The sequence below is a fragment of the Tupaia chinensis genome, unplaced genomic scaffold, assembly GCF_000334495.1.
Source record: "Tupaia chinensis unplaced genomic scaffold, TupChi_1.0 Scaffold144346_1, whole genome shotgun sequence".
Taxonomy (NCBI): Eukaryota; Metazoa; Chordata; class Mammalia; order Scandentia; family Tupaiidae; genus Tupaia; species Tupaia belangeri.
Window position 1 is genome coordinate 3,501,422 of NW_006204205.1, and position 21,840 is coordinate 3,523,261.

At 39.3% G+C, this 21,840-nt stretch overlaps 1 protein-coding gene across 3 annotated transcripts in view; it reads left to right on the plus strand.

Moving 5' to 3' along the window:
* Positions 1-21,840, plus strand: part of AFF4 (ALF transcription elongation factor 4) — an 89,203-nt gene that overhangs the window by 23,609 nt on the left and 43,754 nt on the right. For 2 of the 3 annotated variants that reach the window (XM_027767645.1, XM_006166867.3), the window contains exons 2-6: positions 8,448-8,539; positions 9,001-9,127; positions 11,950-12,744; positions 15,621-15,665; positions 21,245-21,331. In XM_027767645.1, the coding sequence (XP_027623446.1) occupies positions 9,005-9,127; positions 11,950-12,744; positions 15,621-15,665; positions 21,245-21,331 (1,050 nt within the window). In that variant the 5' untranslated portion in view covers positions 8,448-8,539; positions 9,001-9,004. The remainder of the gene's footprint in view (positions 1-8,447; positions 8,540-9,000; positions 9,128-11,949; positions 12,745-15,620; positions 15,666-21,244; positions 21,332-21,840) is intronic. The other variant, XM_027767644.1, reaches the window with a different exon arrangement.

The following is a 21,840-nucleotide window of genomic DNA, read 5'->3' on the forward strand; positions in this document are numbered from 1 at the left end:
GCGCGCAAGTGTCCCCTTAACCAAAAAAAAAAAAAAAACCTCTCCAAAGAAAGGGAAAAAAAAAAGGTCTAGAAACTTAATTTTTGCGGACCAGCAGTTGGAGTAATGGTTATGTCACTGGACTCCCATGTCGTTGACCACGGTTCAAGTCCCAGACCTGGTGGCTTAAACTCATGCCAGACACGCGTGCGTGCGTGCCCAAGATTCCAAGAGGAGAACGGAGAAGAAGGGATTGTGGTGTGGCCATCCCCCTTGGGGAGGGTTATTTCTCGCTTTCTGTCTCTCTCTCTCTCTGTCTTTCTGGGGAGCACACGTGTCCTATAGCAAAAAAAAAAAACCTCTCCAAAAAAGGGGGAAAAAAAGAATTATGTAATTTTATTTATCATTATTACTACTTTTCAGTTGGCTACAGGGCACCCGTGTTCATGAGAGACAGAGAGAGAGGAAGGGAGAAAGCAAACCACAAGTCCAGGGCTTGTGGAATTCCAGTACCAGCATGCCTGCTGGTCCCAATAATTGTTCTTTGTAAGAAGAGGGAGATTACTTTTTTTCTTTTGTAACCTGAAGGAAAGAATAGATAGAGATGCTTATAGTTTGAAAGTTGATGGTTGATATAAAGGTTGTTTTTTTTTTTTGTATTTTTGTTTTTTTTTTTTACGAATTCATTCATTGTTTATTAACTGACTAGATTACAAAAATAAAATAATCATGGTAGATACTTTAGTTCATCCTCTTTTCTCTCTCTCTCTCTCTCTCTCTCTTTTTTTAAATAGCTAGAAGGCTTGTGCACTTGCCAGAGAGAGAAAGAGACAGAACAGAGAAAGAGAAAAGCACCCCTCAGTGGGATGTGGTTATATCACAGTCCTCCCTCCCCTGTTTCTCCATCCTGTCAGGATTTGGGGCACATTCACACAGGTGCTCAGCATGTTTTTCAAGTTGCCTGGGCTAAGATTTGAATAATGGTGGGCCATGTGTGATCCCTTTTCCTTAGCCACTAGACTATGGGTGGCCTGGTTCAATCTTCTTCTTCTTTTCTTTTTTTTTTTTTGGAGAGGCTTTTTATTTTTTTGCTATGGGGCGCATGTGCTTGTCAGCCTGTACATCTGGTCTTCCTTGTTGCCTTAGTCTCCACCTTCTACAAAATTGGTGGTCGTGTTCTTCATTTCATCTTCTGGAGAAGGTACTTTGAAGGCCTTCAGTAAGTTACTTGTTTCTTTGAAATGTTTTCCAACAGTTCAGACCTTGTGAATCAGATCCTCCATGCAGATGATGCCATGTTTACACAGAGATTGAGCAATCAGAAATAAATTGTCAAGGCAATTTACTTCTTACTGATTTTGCCAGAACCATGCTTGTAGATTAATTTACTGACTTTAGTTTCAGGTACCCTGTGTAACATGTGATTCCATGATCCTGGTATTGTAATCAAAGCCTTGTTGAGTTTAACAAAGGTGCCATCAAAGGTTTGACGAAGATGAAGAAACTGCAACACCTTTCATACTGTGGGCTCACACCATTGATACTGCTGATCCTAATAACAAATGCCAGTCTGGGTTCAGGTACATAGAAGTTCCCAGCTTAGAGATCAACAGTTAGCGTAACGGCATGTCGCTGGACTCCCGTGTAGTCAAATGTGGTTCAAGTCCTGGACCTGGTGGCTTAAACTCATGCCAGGCACATGTGCGTGCATGCCCAAGATCCTGAGAGCAGAATGGAGGAGAAGGGATTGCGGTGTGGCCATCCCCCCTTGGGGATGATTTCTCACTTTCTGTCTCTCTGTTTCTCTCTGTCTGTCTGGCAAGCACACGTGCCCTATGGTAAAAACCTCTCCAAAAAAAAAAAAATAGAAGTTGCCAGCTTACCTTGCCATCCTGCCACTCGAATCTTAGTTCTATGCATCTGCCTATATGCCTTATGCCAGTACTTAGCTTTGTTACAGATAAGCTTCCTCATTGCTTCTCAAAGTATTTCTAGGGCACACTTCTTTCTCAGATACTTGATCTTTAGCTTTGTGAAATTCCTTTGCTTTTTCTTGGTTTTTGGCACAATAAGAACCTTCATTTTCTTCTCTTAGACACCCACTTCAGCCTGAAAAGAGCTCTCAGATTTTTAAAAAATTGTTTTGAAGTTTATTAATTTATTCCAATGAGTGAAAGATAGATAGTACCCTCAACAGAGATCAGACAGCACAATCCGTCCTTAGCTTCACATAGCCCAGGATCATGAGCGCGTGTTTACCTGGCACTAGGAGGTCCCGAGACGTGAACCCAGAACCTTTCTATGTGCATCAGCCTCACAGAGTGTTACCTGCATTTTATTGCTGTGCCACCATCTAGCCTGATTTTTTATATCAATTTTAACATTTTGTCCATTAAAGACAAGGCCATAGCACTTCATGAAATTCTTGTGAGGAACAGGAAAGAGGGTTCACACGCAAAAAATTAATTAAGAGTGTTCACCAGAAAAAAATTAATTCAATTTCTGTGAAGCTTTGACGGCTGAGAGTTGAGAGTAATTTATGTAATATGATGATGAGAAATTCAGATAATACATAGCTATGTGGTGAAGCAAAAATAATATGGGATTTTTTTTTTGCTATCATGTTTTCATTACATCATTTTATTATTATTTTTAGAGAGAGTGTTTTGCTATGTTGCCTAGGCTGGCCTTGAACTCAAACTCCAGGACTTGAACCATGATCGACCACATGGGAGTCCAGCGACATAGCCATTATGCCAACTGCTGGTCCTAGTTTTGCAATTTATTTATTTTTTGAGAGGTTTTTGTTGTAGAGCGTGTGCGCTTGCCAAAAAGACAGAGACAGAGGAAAAGAAACCGAGAAATCACCCCTCAGGGGTGATGGCCACGCCACAATCCCTTCTCCTCCATTCTCCTCTAGGGATCTTGGGCACGCACGCACACGCACCCTGCATGAGTTCAAGCCACCGGGTCCAGGACTTGAACCGTGGTTGACTACATGGGAGTCCAGTGACATAGCCATTATGCCATCTGCTCGTCCCAAGTTTTGTATCTCTTTTGTTAAATTTCTTTTCTTGGGTTCCTTTCTTCCCCTCCCCTTCCTTCCTTTGTTTATTTGTTCTTCCTTCCTTTCCTAGAAGGTGCACATACTTGTCAGAGAAAGAAAAGTACCCCCCAAAAGGGGCATAGTTCTACCTTATTCTCTTCTATCCCATTTCTCTATCCTGTTGTGATTTGGGACATGCATGCATATGTTTCTGCTATATTTTAAAACTGTTAGGGGTGGAATTCAAGCTGTGGTTGGCCATGTTGGATCTCTGTCTCTTAACCATAGGCTACAGACTGACCTTATTAAGTTTATTTCTTAAGTATTTTATTCTCTTTGATGAAACTGTAAATGGAATTGTTTTCTTAATTTCGTTTTTTGTTTATTGCTACTGTATAGAAATACATGATTTTCTTTGTTTTGATCTTATATGTTTCAGCCTGCTGAATTTATTAGCACTAATAATTTATTTATTAAATAGATTTTTACTCACCTTCCTCCTTTTTTTAAAAAAAAAGTTTTATAGGGCACATGCACTTGACAGAGAGACAGTGAGAAGGAAAGTGAGAAATAACCCCCTGGGGAGATGGCCATACCATAATCCCTTCTCTTCTATTCTACTTCTGGGATTTGGGGTATGCATACACATGTGCTGGTGTGATTTTCAAGCAGCCAGATTTGGGACTCTAATCGTGGTTTGGAGTCTAGCCCCTTAACCACTGCACACCTGCTGGCCCCACTTCTTTCTAGGATGTCTTTTTTTTTTTCCTTTTTCTTATTTAATTCCCCTGGCTAGAACCTCAAAACTGAGTCAAAAAGTAATAGAATGTCTGAATAGACCTGTAACAAGTAAAGATTTGTCAATTATCTTGATGTTTTCAGAGAACAAACTTTTGGGTTTATTTTTGGTATTTTCTATTATAGTATACTGTCAAACAGAAATAGTGAAAGCAGATATCCTTGTATTGATCTCAGGGAGAAAGCATTCAGTTTTCTCATCATCACATATGATGTCAGCTGTGTGTTTTTTGTAGATTCCCTGTAGTAAGTTGGGGAAATTCCCTGTTTCAAGGTGGAAAACACGTTAGGTCCAGACTTAGTGGTGTAGTCAGTATAGAATTGTGCTGGAAACCACATGAGTTTAGTTTCTGAGTGGGCCTAAAAACTCACTGGCTTATGTGTGCCCAAGATCCTGACAGGCCAGAGGACCATGGGAATAGGGTTGCAGTGTGATGAGATATGTTGATAGCACATCTCAATTTCTCTCTGTTTTGAATAAAATAAAAATTTAAAAGAAAATGTGTTAATATTTGTCATTTTTTCCCTATATCTGTAGATTTTGTCCTTTATTTTATTGGTGTAGTGCATTACATTGTTTGATATTTGATTGTAAACCAACCTGTGTTCCTGGAATAAATCTCACTTTGTCATGGTGTGTAATACTTTCAATATACCATGAGTCTTCAAAAAGTTCATTGAAAATGCATACTCTGAAAAAATATTATGCTTTTTTTTTTTAAATGAGATTTTTGCTATAGGACGCATGAGCTTGCTCGCTAGAGACAGAGACAAAAAGTGAGAAATCAGCCCCTGGGGGGATGGCCATGACGCAGTTCCTCTCTCCTCTATTCTCCTCTCAGGATTTTGGAAATGCTTGTTTACATGCCTGGCAGGAATTTCAAGCCATCAGGTTTGGTACTCAAACTGCAGTTGGCCATGTGGGAGTCCAGCATCTCAACCACTGCACCACCTGCTGGCCCCCAAAACCATGCATGATTTTAAAAAGGAGACCAACAGATAGTCTAATGGTTACGTTGCTGGACTCCCAGGTACTCGACCACAGTTCAAGTCCCAGAAGTGGTGGCTTAAAATTCACTCTGGGTGTGTGTGCATGTGTGCCCAAAATCCTGAGAGGAGAAGGGACTGTTGTGTTGCCACCCCCCCTGGGGGATGATTTCTCGCTTTCTGTCTCTCTCTCTCTCTCCCTCTCTGGCAAGCACACACGCCCTATAGCAAAAATCTCTCTTAAAAAAAAGTTTTGCACCAAGATAAACATGTACTTTAATTCTGTTTTTCTATTTAAACTTAAAAAAAAAAATTAAAAGGTGGACCAGCAGTTAGCATAATGGCTGTGTCGCTGGACTCCTATGTAGTCGACCATGGTTCGAGTCCTGGACCCCGTGGCTTAAACTCACACCAGGTACGTGTGCATGCGTGCCCAAGATACCAAGAGGAGAATGGAGGAGAAGGGATTGCGGTGTGGCCATCCCCCCTGGGAGGTGATTTCTCACTTTCTGTCTCTCTGTCTCTTCTCTCTCTGTCTTTCTGGCAAGTGCACGTGCCCTATAGCAAAAACCTCTTAAAAAAAAAAAAAAGAAAAGAAAAGGAATGAAATCATATAATAAGAAAACAAAACCAAAAGTTGATTCTCTGAAAAGATCAAGATAATTGACAGATCTTTACCTGTCATAGGTCTATTCAGACATTCTTTTACTACTTCTTTTTTTTTTTTTCTTAAGAGAGATTTTTGCTATAGGGTGCTTCGTGCACTTCTGGAGATACAGATGGGGAGGATGGCCACACCGTAGTCCCCTTTCCTCCATTCTCCTCCTGGGATTTTGGACATGCACGTGCACGTACCCTGTGTGAGTTTTAAGCCACTGGGTCCAGGATGCTAACCATGGTCAACTACGTAGGAGTCCAGCAATGTAACCATTACACCATCTACTGGTCCTCCTTTTACTTCTTAAATCAATTTTGAGGCTCCACATTAGGTTCAGATTAAAAAGAACACAAGGAAAATTGAGAAATGTGTGGAAAATAAACAACATACTCCTAAATAACCATGGGTTATTGAGTATATCCAAGTACTTCTCTTATAGATTTTGGTTGGTTTTTAATTTTTTGCTGTAGGGCACAGGTGCATGAGAAAGCACCCCTCCAGGGGAGGTAGCCATACTGCAGTCGCTTCTCTTGGGAATTTGGGTACATATGCACACATACCCAGGATGTTTTACAAGCTGCGGGGGCCACGTGGGATCCAGTGCCCCAACCACCATGCCACTTGCTGGCCCATAATGTCATTTTATGTAAAACAAAATAGACCAATTATTTGCCTAAGTGATGTATCTAGTGTGTTATATAACTAGAACTAAAAATCGGGTGCCCTCATTTGTCCCATCTACTATGTTAAAATGTGTAGTTGACGTTTGGGCCCTGCTTCACTAAGATATTTTAAGAAGTTAATTAAGAGAGAATTACTTGTGGGTTTTTTTGTTGTTGTTGTTACTAGACATTTTATGTTCGAAACTTTTTATTATAATATATGTATATATCTTATTAGAGATATATCACTCTATATGTGATTAATCTGTATCAGAAAATAGTCCTTATTTATAACTAAACCACCTTGGACCAGACCTGTAGTCTAGTGGTTAAGGGAACCAGATCCCACCTGGACATTTGCAGTTCAAATCCTGATGCAGGATTCAGAACATGCTGTGCATATGTGTCTGTGCCTCAGGTCCTGGCAGGGTAGGTAAATGGAGAAGAGACTGAAGCATGACCATTGCCCCACTGCCTAGTACTTTCTCCCTTTCTTTTGTCTCTCTGGCAAATGCACATGCTCTCTGACAAGTTTTGTAAAAAGTTATAACTAAACCACTTGAGTCACCTTGTTTTGAGGAATTACGCAGTTGGAGTTACAGAGTCATACTGAACATCAGTCTCTTAATCTCTTTGAGATTATTATGGAGAAGGGGAGACCTCTCTTCCCAGAATATTCACCTAGTAGATAGTTACTGCACAGTGCTGTGTACTCTGGGCTATTCCTAATACTCTTCTAAGACTCTGTATATATTTATGCATCTAGATATATATTTGGCTGGTGCTAAGCCATTTATTTCACTATAACTCTCATAGTTTCCCAAGTGACTAGAACAGTAATATTTTTGTTGTTGTTAAAATATTTGGCCTTTTGTTTGTGGTTTCTGAACAATTGCGAAAAATAAAGGCGACAGACTTCTGTTACTTATAACAAGCCCCTTTCAACCATATTTGAGCTTATGTTAATGATGTGATATTGGGAAGTCCTATATGACCACAGGATGGAGACTGGTACTGAGAGTGTTAGAACTCACAGCCACCCACCCCTATCTCCAGGCAAGGCAGAGGGACTGAAAGTTGAGTTGATAACCAGTGAGCAGTGATTTAACGAGTTCTTAAAACTTAGGAACTGAGCTCGTTGGACATCTAGGGAGGTAAGTATATATCCATGTTCTGGAAGGGTGGTGCACTCCTACTCATTCCAGACTCAGCCCTATGTATTCTTGATCTGGCCGTTCAGTGTGTATCTTTAAAATAACCTTCATAATCATTTAGTAAAAGGTGTTTCCTGAATCTATGAGCTGCTCATTATCAAATTGATCAAACCCATGGAGGGGTAAAACAGAAGCACAGGTTAAATGAGTGGTGTTTGAGATTGACGTTGGAAATTGGTGGCTAGTTGTACTGAGCTCTCGGCCTATGGACTCTGAAGCTGTCTTCAGCTAGGTCATGTAGGAATTGAACTGAATTAGATGACATCCAGCTGTTTTTTGCTGCAGAGGAGTGACTTGCTTTATATATATGGAGACACTTGTCACATCTGGTGTCACAAACATGTAAGGTTGTAGTGGAAGCAGGTGGCATGGTGGTTTAAGGCTCTGGACTCCCCCATGGCCAACTGCAGTTCGTGTCCAGGACCTGGCAGCTTACTTTCTCACTTTCTCTCCCTCTTTCTCTCACTCTGCCCCTCTTTGGTCAAATTAAAATAAATAATGAAATAAAGTTAAATAAAATAAATGACGTTAAATAAAAAAAAGTTGTAGTGGAGGAAATTAAATCTTTTTTCCTATATTCTCAGAGTTATAAAACAGTTTTGCCTTTACAGTAAAGATATACTTCAACTTCTTTTTTTATTTTATTTTATTTTTTTTGAGAGGTTTTTGCTATAGGGCGCGTGCGCTCGCCAGACAGAAAGAGACATAGAGACAGAAAGCAAGAAATCACCCCCCAGGGGAGATGGTCATGCCGCAATCCCTTCTCCTCCATTCTCCTCTTGGGATCTTGGGCACGCACGCACACGTGCCCGGCGTGAGTTTTAAGCCAGCAGGTCCGGGGAGCAAACCGCGGTCGGCTACGTGGGAGTCCAGTGACATAGCCATTACGCTAACTGCTGGTTCCCAAGAAATAATTTTTTTAAAAGAAATTATACCCGTATTTTTACCCCCACTCCAAGAGACTTTCTCTTTTTCAGTACAATTTCAAGTACTATTACTAACTGAAATTAATTTCAGATTGTTACTGAAAGCCTCAGTTTTGCCATTTATTGAGGTGTTAATTGAAATATTAATATATTTAGAGCAGAAATGTCATTTTTTAGGGGATCTAGAGCAACAGCAAAGCTGAGGTCAAACTGCCGTAAGGATGGACACCAAGGAAGCTGTGTGTGGGACAGAAAGAAATCAAGATAAGGTAGATGCAAAGTAGAGGAATCCTTGTGGGAGAGGTGGTAGGTGGGAGTGGGTTATGTGCCTTGAAGGGCAGAGAATAGCTACATTTCTACAGAGGGAAGTCATGAATGAGGATTTGGGCTTAACAACTACCTCCCCTTCCTTCTTAACATCCAAGTTTTAGCTGACTTTTAGCTAGCAGAGTCTTTAAAAATTGCTAAGGTTAATAAGAATTTTGTTGGGGTGGGTTCTAATATTCTGGGCTAGTATTTTCTTTGTGGATAGTTGTGGAAGACACTATTGGTATTAATCGATAAAAGCCATTGCCAAAACTCAAATTCAGCACTAACACCTGATACTACTTAGAAGTCAAAAGGGAATCTCTGATTGAAGTCTTAAACTGACAGAATAATACAGAAAATTGAATTTTGCATCTTATTTTGGGGATGTAAAAGTTGTGGTTTTCTTTTTTTTTCTTCATAGCAACATGAACCGTGAAGACAGGAATGTGCTGCGTATGAAAGAACGGGAAAGGCGGAACCAGGAAATCCAGCAGGGCGAAGACGCCTTCCCACCAAGCTCCCCTCTCTTTGCTGAGCCATACAAAGTTGTAAGTTGTCCTTTGAGTGTTGCTGTTTTTCCTAACAGGACAGTTTCGCTTCTAAAGCATTTTTCAATTGAATTTTTATATTGAAAATAATTGTTTTGAATGCTATTTATTTTCTTCTGAAGAGAATATGCTTTCTCGGGAGGAACTTCTTTGGAGTATAATATGCATATAGAAAAGTATACAAGATAAGTGTTCATGGTTTTAAAGAATATTCACATGAACAACTGCATATAATTAGTACTCTGATCAAAAAATTGATCATTACCAATACCCTGGAAGTCCATCAGCCCCTCCCCCCTATCCAATGGTATCTTGTTCCTTAAAAACGTGGTCTCAACTGGCTCAGACATTCACTGTTATACTCCTGCATTACCACTAACGTGGGCAGGCATTTCATCTGAGTCTTGAGTTAAATTTAAGTTTTGTGAGCCAATATGCATTATCTGCTGTTTCATAGGCATTCTTTAGGTATTAAAGATGAATATTTCATAGATACTTTTTTTTTCCCTCCATTTCTTGTATTTGCTTACTTAGGTTTTCTTGATTTTAAAGGTCTCTTAGTATATTTGCTTGTTTAGATAAATGGATCTTTTGTACCAGTCCAGTTATTTTTCTGTTACCAAATTCTGTTTTTTCTTTTGATGCAGTTGATGCTTAGTTAATATCAGATTGACACTGAAGCATGTCACCAGAGGCGTTCAGTAAATCGAATGAATTGCCATTATAGTAGATTTAGGTATGGATACCTAAAACACTGACGGGCACAGCTTCTGATGACTGATAGAACTCTAGTGGCCACTGATGCCTAATATTTTATGTGGCTCTGAATTTTATTTAAATTGTTTCTCCTTTTTAAAGGATTATATTATAAATGGGAGGACTTCAAAAAGTTTATAGAACACGTATATTGTGGAGAAACTAGGCATGGATTTTAGACTTTTTTTGCATTAAAATAAACTCATACTTTAGTTCATTTTTCCACAAACTTCTGGAAATCCTCAGATAATATCAAAATTTCTGTGTATTACAGCAATAATGACCATTGTTGATTTATAGTGTGAGATTGAGAGTGTGTTAAATCTTTTTTTCCTGGTGAAGGATTAAAAGTAACAGTGTATCGTAGGTTTACCACTATAGCATTTGGTGTTTACAGAAACTATCTGTATACCCTATATAAGCTGTGTATCAAGAGCTTTTAAGAATTTAAGAATTATTTTAACTTTTTAAAAATGTATTTATTCATTCATTTATTTTAATTTGACCAGAGAGGGATGGAGAAAGTGAGAGAAAAAGTGAGCAAGTCAGCTGCCAGAGCCAGGACTAGAACCACAGTCAGCCATGTGGGAGTCCAGCCCTCTTAACCACCAGGCCACCACCTGCTGACCCCAAGAACTTCTAAGAATTTTTCTCATTTTTAAAGACAGTCTTACTGGCCTCATTTATGTGAATATATCACAAAACCTGGGATTGAGGATTAAAGATACGTTGGGAAAAAAGTTTATCCAGAGTCTTTGAGTCATACAACTTACTTTGTAATTAGACTGTAATGAATTGGGTTTAATTTTGGATCTTGATGTTGTCTATAAACAGTTGTATATTTATTTACCTCTTTGGTTAATAGGGTTTGATTGATTCTCACATAATTTGAAGTCATTATTTATTTTTGCCAGTCTCAAACTAAGTAGTGATTATATAATCTTTTTTTTAAAAATAATTATTTTATTTAACCTTATTTATTATTATTATTTTCCAGTTTGATCAAAGAGAGAAAGAGAGAGAGGGAAAGCGAGAAAATAAGCCACCAGGTCTGGGACCCGAACAGTGGCTGGCCACATGGGAGTCCAGCACCCTTTACCACCACGCCACCTGCTGGCCCCAAGTAGTGGTTATACAGTCTATTTCTTTTTAATGTAGTCAGTAAATTTTCTTCCAATTTTATGAATATGAAAGAGTCATCTCAAACCACTTTCCTCTTACCCAAGAATACTTATTTGAAACTTAAAGTATGTAATATCAACTTTAAAAGTTAGAGCATTTATTGATCAGAATTAAAACCAGAATTTAAAATTTTGCTAAATGTTTTCCATGCATGATTTATTATTTGGGAACTTTATTAACTTGATAAGTCATAGTAACAGAGGGAGGTTTTTTTTTTTTTTTTTCTGAAAGAATAATTAATTAATTAATTAATTAATTATAATTTGACCAGAGAGAGGTAGAGAGAAGGATAGTGAGAAAGCAAGCCACCAGGTCCAAGACTTGAACCACAGTCTGCCATGTGGGAGTCCAGTGCCTTAACCACCACACTACCTGCGGCCCCCTAACAGAGGGAATTTTTAAAAAAAAGTCAATTGGGTATAATTTTGTTTCGCTCACTTCTGTTTCTAAATAAACATCAAAGTATAAAGAATATAATGCTTTCATAGACAGCCAGAATATGGATATTTGCTGACCCAGAACTTAATTACATAAGAACAGATGACTTTTCTATTCTTCAAAAGATTTTTGCCTCTGTTTCAGAATGTTTGTTGGTACAATTTGGATTCCTCCCCCCCTTCCTAGAATCCATTATATTTATTTCTAAATGTCTTATCAAATGTTTACGTTTTAGCATGGTTGTTATTGGACACTTTGCAATGAATACTTTTTTACTATAAAAATGACATATTTGGAGTTTGCTTGTAGATACCAAGTTTTTAGATAAGAGGTGCAGCTTCCCTTAAATGGTCCTTTCTTTTTGAAGTTTGGAAAATCAGTTTAGAAGCATATTTTATTTCTGATTATGCTAATAGTACAACTTTGTTTTACTTTTTTTTATATAGACCAGCAAAGAAGACAAGCTATCAAGTCGTATTCAGAGTATGCTTGGAAACTACGATGAAATGAAGGATTTCATAGGAGACAGAGCTATACCAAAGCTTGTTGCAATTCCCAAGCCTACAGTACCACCAACAGCAGATGAAAAATCTAACCCAAATTTCTTTGAACAGAGACATGGAGGCTCTCATCAGAGTAGCAAGTGGACTCCAGTAGGACCTGCACCCAGCACTTCTCAGTCGCAGAAACGGTCCTCAGGCTTACAAAGTGGACACAGTAGCCAGCGGACCAGTGCAGGTGGCAGTAGTAGCAGTAGCAGTAGTGGGCAGAGGCATGACCGTGACTCATACAGCAGTAGTGGGAGCAGTAGCCGGAAGAAAGGCCAGCATGGATCAGAACACTCCAAATCACGATCTTCCAGCCCTGGAAAACAGCAGGCTGTCTCTTCATTAAGCTCCAGTCATTCCAGGTCTCATGGGAACGATCACCATAGCAAGGAACATCAGCGTTCCAAATCACCTCGGGACCCTGATGCAAACTGGGATTCTCCTTCCCGTGTACCCTTTTCAAGTGGGCAGCACTCAAATCAGTCTTTCCCACCTTCATTGATGTCAAAATCCAGTTCAATGTTACAGAAACCCACTGCCTACGTGCGGCCCATGGATGGACAGGAGTCCATGGAACCAAAGCTGTCCTCTGAGCACTACAGCAGCCAGTCCCATGGCAATAGCATGACTGAGCTGAAGCCCAGCAGCAAAGCACACCTCACCAAGCTGAAAATACCTTCCCAGCCGCTGGATGTAAGTCACACATTTAGAACTTTTTTTTTTTTTTTTTTTTGGAGATTTTTGCTATAGGGCGCGTGCGCTCGCCAGACAGACAGAGAGAGAGACATAGAGACAGAAAGCGAGAAATCACCCCCCAGGGGTGATGGGCATGAATGCACATGCGCCCGGTGTGAGTTTCAAGCACCGGATCTGGTACACGAACCGCGGTCGACTATGTGGGAGTCCAGTGACATAGCCATTACGCTAACTGCTGGTTCCCATACATTTAGAACTTTTAACATGGTGACCGTGTGAAACAATTGACTGTGAAATTAAGATTGAACTTGAACTGTCCCATAAGGAATGTAAAAGTTTAAAGATTAAAAAAAGTGACTCTCAAGTGGATTAATAAAACTGGTATTTTCTCTTGGGAAATAGAGAAAATGTCATTTACAATTTTCAAATATTAAAATGGTGAATCAGTTTTAGAATAAAAGCATAGTCCGTCAGAATGTTAGATTTTCACTTTGGTTTTATGGGATAATATACCATGCTTTCTTTTGTTTAAAAATAATTATGGCCCCTTTTTTTTTCTCCTTCAGCTTGTTAGAGGGCATGTATACTTACAGGAGAGAGAATGAGAGGGCAAGTGTGAAAGCATCCCTTGGGGGGATGGCCATATACCACAGTCCCTTCTCCTTTTGGGATTTTGGGCACATACCCAAATGTGCCCAGTGTGGGTTTTTTTAAGCCACTGTGTCCAGGACTCAGACTGCATAGTGTTGCCATATGGTATCCAGCTGATTTAACCACCACGCCACAGGCTGGCCCTATGTTCCTATTCTTATAGAGTTATTAATGAATGAGATGTAGGCACTGTAGTTCATGGTGGTAAATGTTGGAACTTCAAGGTCCTTGATGATGGTAATGTTGTGTAGTTTGGATGATATGATTATTTTCTCTTGTTGCACTTAAAGGGTTGCAATATCTGCTCTAGATTCATAGTTTGGGTTTAAAATTTGTAATGTCTATAACTGTATACCAAAATATGATATTCAAAATAACCAAAGCAGTAAGCAGTCATTGTCAAATAGCTGAAATCTTATCTTTTAGTACACTTACAATAAAACAATTTAATAAACTAAAAAGTAATCTCAGTAGCCAGTAACTCAAAATGGTAAGGAAGGAGGAGTCAGGGATAGGTAAAATGATGTTTTGAAAACATTTAAAAATCTTTCCTGTGGCCTTGGGAAATTCATTGTTAGTGGCATTTGTCATCTAATTACTTCTTTCAGGAGAATAGTTGTGTCAGTTTGTTCTTTCTTCAAACAACATCATTCATAGAGTTAAGACTCAAGTTCAGCTTTTTCATTTCTGTTTGCGCCTTAGAATAGGCAACTTGCCCTTTGTGACTTAATTTTGGTGTAAATCATTTATCCTGTTCCAGACCAGTAATATTTCGATGATAACTCGTTTTATTTTTAAGATTATGTAAAGTGGTGTATCAGTATTATAGTGCATATGTGTGTGTGTGTGTGTGTGTGTGTGTGTGTGTGTGTGAAGAGACTTTGCCAGTGGGCTGTGTTCTTGCCAGAGAGAGATAGACAGGGAAAAATCACTCCCCAGTGGGAAGTGGTCATACCACAATTCCTTCATTTCTTCAGTCAGGATTTTAGGCACATGTGTGACTGGCATGTTTCTCAAGCTGTTGGACCAGGATTGGAACTTATCAGTTGACCATGTGGAATCTGGTTCCCTTAACCATCAGGCCACAGAGCTTGTCCCATGACATACACATACTCACATACATACACACACATATATATTTTTTAAGTTGCCAGGGGGTATATGCACTCACCAGAGAGAGAGAATGAGAAAACACCCACCATGGGGGATGGTCATACTGTAATCCCTTCTCCATTTCTCCTTTCTTTTGGTATTTTGGGATGCATGCACACGTGCCCAGTGTTTGTTTTTTTAAAATAATTACTTTATTTATTTATTTTAAAATTTGACGAGAGAGAGAGACAGAGATAGAGGGAAAGTGAGAAAGCAAGCCTCCAGGTCCAGGACTCAAACTGTGGTTGGCCATATGGGAGTCCAGTGCCCTTAACCACCATGCCACCCTCCGGCTCACCCACATGTTTTCTATGCCTCCAGGTCCTGGACTCTAACCATGTAGTCAGTCACCCACGTGGGATACAGCTGCCTTAACCACACACTACCTACTGACGCAGTATACTTTATATGTAAATAAACTTTTCAATTTTTGGACAAGCTGCTCACCTGAAAACTTAACATTTTAAAAATTATTTTTTGGGAGCTGGCCTCCTAGAGCAGTAGTAAATCCCGTACATTGGGAGCCAGATCCAACATAGCCAACTGCAGTTTGTAGTCCAGTCCCAGTGGCCTGAAAAACATGTCAAGCATGTGTGCATGTGTGTCTAAAATACTGATGGGATGGAGGAATAAAGGAAAAAAGATTAAGATGTTACCTGTACCAGTTGGGGAGTGGTGCTTTCTCTTTCTCTGGGACATACACGTGCCCTCTGGTAATTAAAAAGTACACATATTTTTAATCCCAGAGTATAAAAAAGAAATTTTTTATACAGTAAAACATAAATTAGTATAAAAATATAAAAACTAGAATTTTAAAAACTTAAGAAACGTGAAGTTCCACAAGCTTTATGTAGTTCGGCAGTTATAATTCTAGTGCTTGACAATTTTGTATTTTAAGGAAATTGGTTCAAAGAGTCTAACTAGTGTTTTGATTTAGAGTGGGATCACAAATATGTCTTTACATTTCATTTCTAATAATGTTTTTAATCTGCACAGCAAATACTAAAAATTAAAAATTAATAATGAAATGACTCAACATCTAATTGATATTTCTTTTTCTCCCTCTAAAGGCATCAGCTTCAGGTGATGTGAGCTGTGTCGATGAAATTCTTAAAGTAAGTTTTTTTTTTTAATCGTTTTAATCTCTTTTATTTATCTATAATGCTCTGCCACCCTCTAGTCCTCCTTGAAATATATTACAAAAAGAATATGAAACATCAGATAGAACTGTGTATAGAACTTGGTTATGTCCATCATAAATAATTGACTCTGTTCTTGTACTTAGGTTCTGAATCGTGTAGTTTGTTTCTTTACTATTTGTAAATTAAGTAAAACAAATTTCAGTCTTGGCAGTTTGCATTAAAAAGAGGAAGAGACCAAATATAGTGCAGTTTCTCAAGCTCTTCAGTTAATAACTTGAAAGGGTAACAAACTCAGTAGTTACCAGGAAAGCATTACATTTAAGATAGTTTTCTTTAGGGTTCATCTGTACATACTGGTCAGATCCTATAGTAACAGACCATTTCAGTACTGTACATTTTGGATGTTAAATGTAATACGTTGAAAATCAACACTTGACCAAAGCACATTCTGTTAGACAAAGAAAATATCTATTGGAAAAAGAAAGTCCAGTGATTCAGTGAGTCACAATGTCTGCATTTTATCAGTGGTGATAACAGTCACATATTACTTGTACTTTCTGTGTGTGTGTGTGTGTGTGTGTGTGTGTGTGTGTGTGACAGCGAGTGAGCTCCTGAATTTTTGTGTCTGTACTTACATGTCACTGTGGATACTTTTGCAAGAGTACTACATTGTCTGCTTCTCTTCTTCCCATACTGTCCTTTAGTCCTCTCTAATTTCCCTTTCTCCTCTACTGTTTTGCTGAGTCTGGTTCTGTAAGATCATTATTTTCCTCCTCATCCATGAGCCTCATTTGAGTTATTTTATAAGTTTAATTTTTCCTTCTACATGCTCCATTTTTCATTGACTGTTGTTATTATACTTCATTGTTTTTATTTCTCTTCCACTTTTCCTCCCCCCTTTTTTTATTTAGATATTTTTTGCCATAGGGTGTGTGCACTCACTGGAGAGAGACAGAGAGAAGGAAAGTGAAAAATCTCCCCCTACGGGCATGACCTGCTGCAGTCCCTTCTCCCCTGTTCTCCTCTCAGGATTTTGGGCATGCACACATGCCTGGCATAATTTTCAAGCTGCTGGATCTGGGGCTTGAATCATATTGGCCATGTGGGAATTCAGCACCTCAACCACCACGCCACCTGCTGGATATCTCCCCCCACTTTTCTTACCTGTTTTGTTTTGCATTTCTAGGACCCTGTATCTTCTCTTATCTCATAACTGTGGTTGTATTCTTCCAGCCCTTTCTCTTCTTTTTGCTCTTTGACTTGCCTTTTCTACCATATTTGACTTTGTTGCACAGCTCTTCGGTCTTCCTCTCCTGCCTTGGCCACTTTTGGGTTTTGGGTTATGTCACTTAAATGCCTCTTAGCTAAATTTCCTTGTGGATTTCTCTTTGCTTCTTCAGACTCAATAGGTCTAAAGCCATACTTTTAAGATTTCCATTAGTAACATCATTATTCTGTCGTGTTTGTAAGAATAGGATGCTAAGGGATCAGCAGTTGGCATAATGGCTATGTCACTGGACTCCCACGTAATCGACCATGGTTCAAGTCTCGAACCCGGTGGCTTAAACTCACGCCAGGCATATGTGTGTGCATGCCCAAGATCCTGAGAGGAGAATGGAGGAGAAGGGATTGCTGCGTGGCCATCTCCCCTGGGGGGTGATTTTTTTTCACTTTCTGTGTCTCTGTCTCTGTCTTTCTGGTGAGTGCACGTGCCCTATAGCAAAAACATCTTCAAATTTGAAAAAATAAGAATAGGATGCTAAATAGCTCTAATTTTGTCCTTTCCTGTTCTGTTTAATCACAAAACTTAGATATAGACTTTGAAATTTCATTAAAAATATCCATCTCTTTCCATTTCTGCTACCTCGAGCTTCAGTAATTATGACATGGAGTCCTCACTTTTCCTTCCCGCCTGTAGTCTTTCTGCTCATCTGTCTTGTGCGTTGCTACCAGATTCTTTACTTCAGAGTCCTTGGTCTTTATAATTTAATCACTTTCTTACCATTTTTCAGTGGCTCTCTAAGACCCATAGAAAGATGAATGTCTAAATTTAATTTTGCCTTCCTTTCACAAGCCAGTCCTAATCTTTCCCACTAGTGATTACTCGTGTTTGTCAAACTGGTTTTCCTAAGCCATAAACTTTTTTAGACTTCCTCGGAATGTGTTGCTCTTTTCTCTTCAGTTGTATCAGGGTACTTCCAAAAGTTTGTGGGAAAATGGAATTCAAGTACAAGTTTATTTTGCTACCAAAAACCTCAAAATCCATACATAGTTTGTGTTCATGATATACATTTTCCATGAACTTTTGTTTGTTTGTTTGTTTGTTTGTTTGTTTTTGTCAGAATGTGTGTGGACTTCACACAGAGAGAGGGAGCAAGAGATAAAGGGTGTCCTGATAGAACATGGTCATGCCGCAGTCACTTTTCTCCATTTTTCCATTCCTGTGAGATTTTCAGTATCGTGCACACTGGATGCAAGTCTGAAGTGGGCCATGTGGGATCTGGCTCAGTTAGCCAGTAGATCAAGGGACTGATCCTTCATGAACTTTTTGAAGGCTTCTCATAGATTGTTTAAATCTAGAATGAAATCTTTCCCATCAGACCACAGAGACAACTCCTTCTTTGAATCTCATATAGCTTATATTTTTTAGTTGCCAAGTATATAAAAAGTCTAAGGGAGCATGAATCCTTGCTAGTACATAAAATTTTAGTACCCAGAGATTTTCTAATATTTAATTATCTTTTTGATTTTTTTTTTTTCTTTTTGAGGGGGAGAGGTTTTTGCTATAGGGCACACGTGCTCTCCAGAAAGAAAGAGACAGAAAGCAAGAAATAATCCCCCAGGAGGGATGGCCACACCCCAGTCCCTTCTCCATTCTCCTCTCGGGATCTTGGGCACACACGCGTTCGGCGTGAGTTCAAGCTACCGGGTCCGGGACTCGAACTGCAGTTGACTACATAGGAGTTCAGTGATATAGCCATTATGCCAACTGCTGGCCCCTCTTTTTTTTTTTTTTGGAGAGATTTTCACTAAAGGGTGCATGTGCTCGCCAGACAGACAGAGAGAGAGACATAGAGACAGAAAGCCAGAAATCACCCCCCAGGGGGGATGGTCACGCTGCAATCCCTTCTCCTCCACTCTCCTCTCGGGATCTTGGGCACGCACGCACATGCGCCCGGCGTGAGTTCTAAGCCACCGGGTCCGGGATGCGAACCGCGGTCGACTACGTGGGAGTCCAGCGACATAGCCGTTACGCTAACTGCTGGTTCCCTGTCCTTCTTTTTGATGTTATTGACCAGTTCTACATATTATATATCCAGGGCTTGTACATACTCTCGAGTGTAATAAGTGCTCAGTCATCCGTTGGTAGTTGGACAGTTACATAGATTTTCATTTGAATATTTTGATATTTGAGGTATAAAATGCTAGTGAAAAATCTGAAATACATGAATTTTTTCCTTTTCCTTCCCTACCTGCAATGTACAGAAAATTTTGAGGTCCACATTCCCTTCATTTTTTTTATCTTTGTAGTCATTCTGTTTCTAAGAAAACCTCATTATGAACCTAAAGAAAAACAAACAAAAAACCCTCTTTAATCTAAAAAGTAAAGTATGCTTACTGAAAAAAATCGTTTTTAATTCAAGGCATGGTAATGGAACACCTACTATGTGTCAAGCACTGAGGCTAGAGTGGTAATAATGGTAGTTGTTTTCCCTTTCAGCTGACACTCTAGAACAGGTTGTAGGAATAACCATAACTAATTCAGAAAATGCAGTGCTATTTAAACAATAAAGCTTGGGGTGGGACCAGCAGTTAGCGTAATGGCTATGTCGCTGGACTCCCATGTAGTCAACCACGGTTAAAGTCCCGGACCTGGGGCTTAAATTCACACCGGGCACGTGTGCGTGTGTGCCCAAGATCCTGAGAGGAGAATGGAGGAGAAGGGACTGTGGCGTGGCCATCCTCCCCTGGGGGGTGATTTCTCGCTTTCTGTCTCTCTGTCTCTCTCTGTCTTTCTGGCGAGCGCAAGCACCCTATAGCGAAAACCTCTCAAAAACAAAATAAATAAGTAAATAAAGCTTGGGGTCAGCAGGTGGCATGGTGGTTAAGGTACTGGACTCACACATGACCAACCATGGTTTGAGTTCCTGATGTGGCAGCTTGTTTTCTTACTCTGTGTGTGTGTGTGTGTGTGTGTGTGTGTGTGTGTGTGTCTTGTGAGCACATGTGCCCTATTGCAAATTAAAGAAAAATGATAAAATTAAATGAATAATTCTTTTAAAAAAAAAAGCTTTATTAGAGAATAAAGAGCAATTTGTGGAAATGACTATTTTCAGAGATTTAAGTAGACAGAAAGTGAGAAGTCACCCCCCAGGAGGAATGGCCACTGTACCCTTGCCTCTTCCCTCTCCCTCATTCTATTGCCCAGAGGTAGCTGTTGATCCAGAGATTTTTTTTTTTCATGTATAGACATTTACTAGGATATAGACCATGATGTATGTTTGTCACTTAACAGTACCCTGTGGACATCATTACCTATCAGTAGTTAAATTTCCCATTATAAGGTGTGCTTGGTGTTCTATTGTATGACTGGAAATTAATCACTGCTGTGGTGTTGGCTACCTGGGTTGTTTCCATTTTTTAAATATGAGCTGCTTGCATGTGTCTCTTTACATAGCTGTGTAGATGTAGCTATAGGGTACATTTCTAAGCATTATGCCACCTTTAATGTATTGTACTTTCTCAGTCTACCTGGTAATCGCTTACTTGGAACTAAATGCCAGAATTAAAACCCTTACTCTGAGCCTAATACCTCTTTCCCCCACTTTTCTGACATACACATTATGATCTTATCTAGATGTTTTTGGCAGAGATATTGAGTGATATCAGACCATGGCCTTGATGGTGTGTTTTCTTTCTCATGTGCTTTTGGAATCTATCTTCTGATTTCTTCATCTGACCAAATTTTCTTGTCAGCACATGGGTTCCATAGCCATACTTCTTAGGCTGAAATTCTCAGTCTATTACTTACTAGGCATTGCCCTTGAATAAATAACCTAACCTTTGTGCTTCGGTTTCACCCTAAATAAAGTTAGGATAATAATGGCATCTACCTCATAATGTCATTGTGAGAGCTGGATGAGTAATAGACATGTACAACAGCACAGTGTCTAAGCCGTTACAGGTACACAGTACAGACTCGCTGTTTACCTTTTTGTTGTTTCCCTCCCCTCACCCCTACAGCAAGCTCTTCCTTGGAGTGTTTTATTATGTACCTTGTATTTGATTACAGGCTGATTTCTGTAACTCTTCACAGGTCTCATCATTTGAACTGTAAACTCCTTGAAGCCAGGGAGCTTTTTCTACTTATCTTGTTGCCTACCCTATAGTCCCTCGCACACAATTGTGCTTAATTAACATTAACTGAGTAATATGTATGATTTTGGAGGAGCAATCATGAAACCAGTATTTATAAATACAAATCTGGTTTTTAGTTGTATAATTTTTATCCTTGACCTGGTTGAAAACATACTGTAATAATTACATTTCAGGAGATGACGCATTCTTGGCCTCCCCCTCTAACGGCTATTCACACACCTTGCAAAACAGAACCTTCCAAATTTCCTTTTCCAACTAAGGTAAGTAAATAAAATGTCTCATTGATATTGTAAGAAAACTCTGAATGGCTCAACTAAACACATATGAACTCAAAATTGGCCATTCTCATTCTGTTGGGAGACAGACAATAAATAAGTTCAAATAGTGACAATTCCCACAAAGAAAATTGAACAAGGTAATGGAATAGAGCATCTTAGATTGAAAGGAACTTAAAAGCATTAAGTCAGTATGGGGGAAGACTTAACAAGGCGCTGATGTTTATTGCACTGTGGTATTCTAGGCGAGAGCTGGTAAGGGCTTCTCAAGTAGTTTGAAGAACATTTGTGCCCTATGGAAAGGAGTTCCTCACATAACAGTTCCAAGCACATCTGAAATCAGCAGATTTATTTTTTAAACATTAATTTATGTTTATACACACACAAAAAAACAAGCATATATTCTTCTTGTGAAGTTTTGACCAGAACCCCTGTAATAAACTTCCCCAGTTCTGTTCTTAGCTTCATCAGAGCTCCTTTCAGAGCACCTTTGC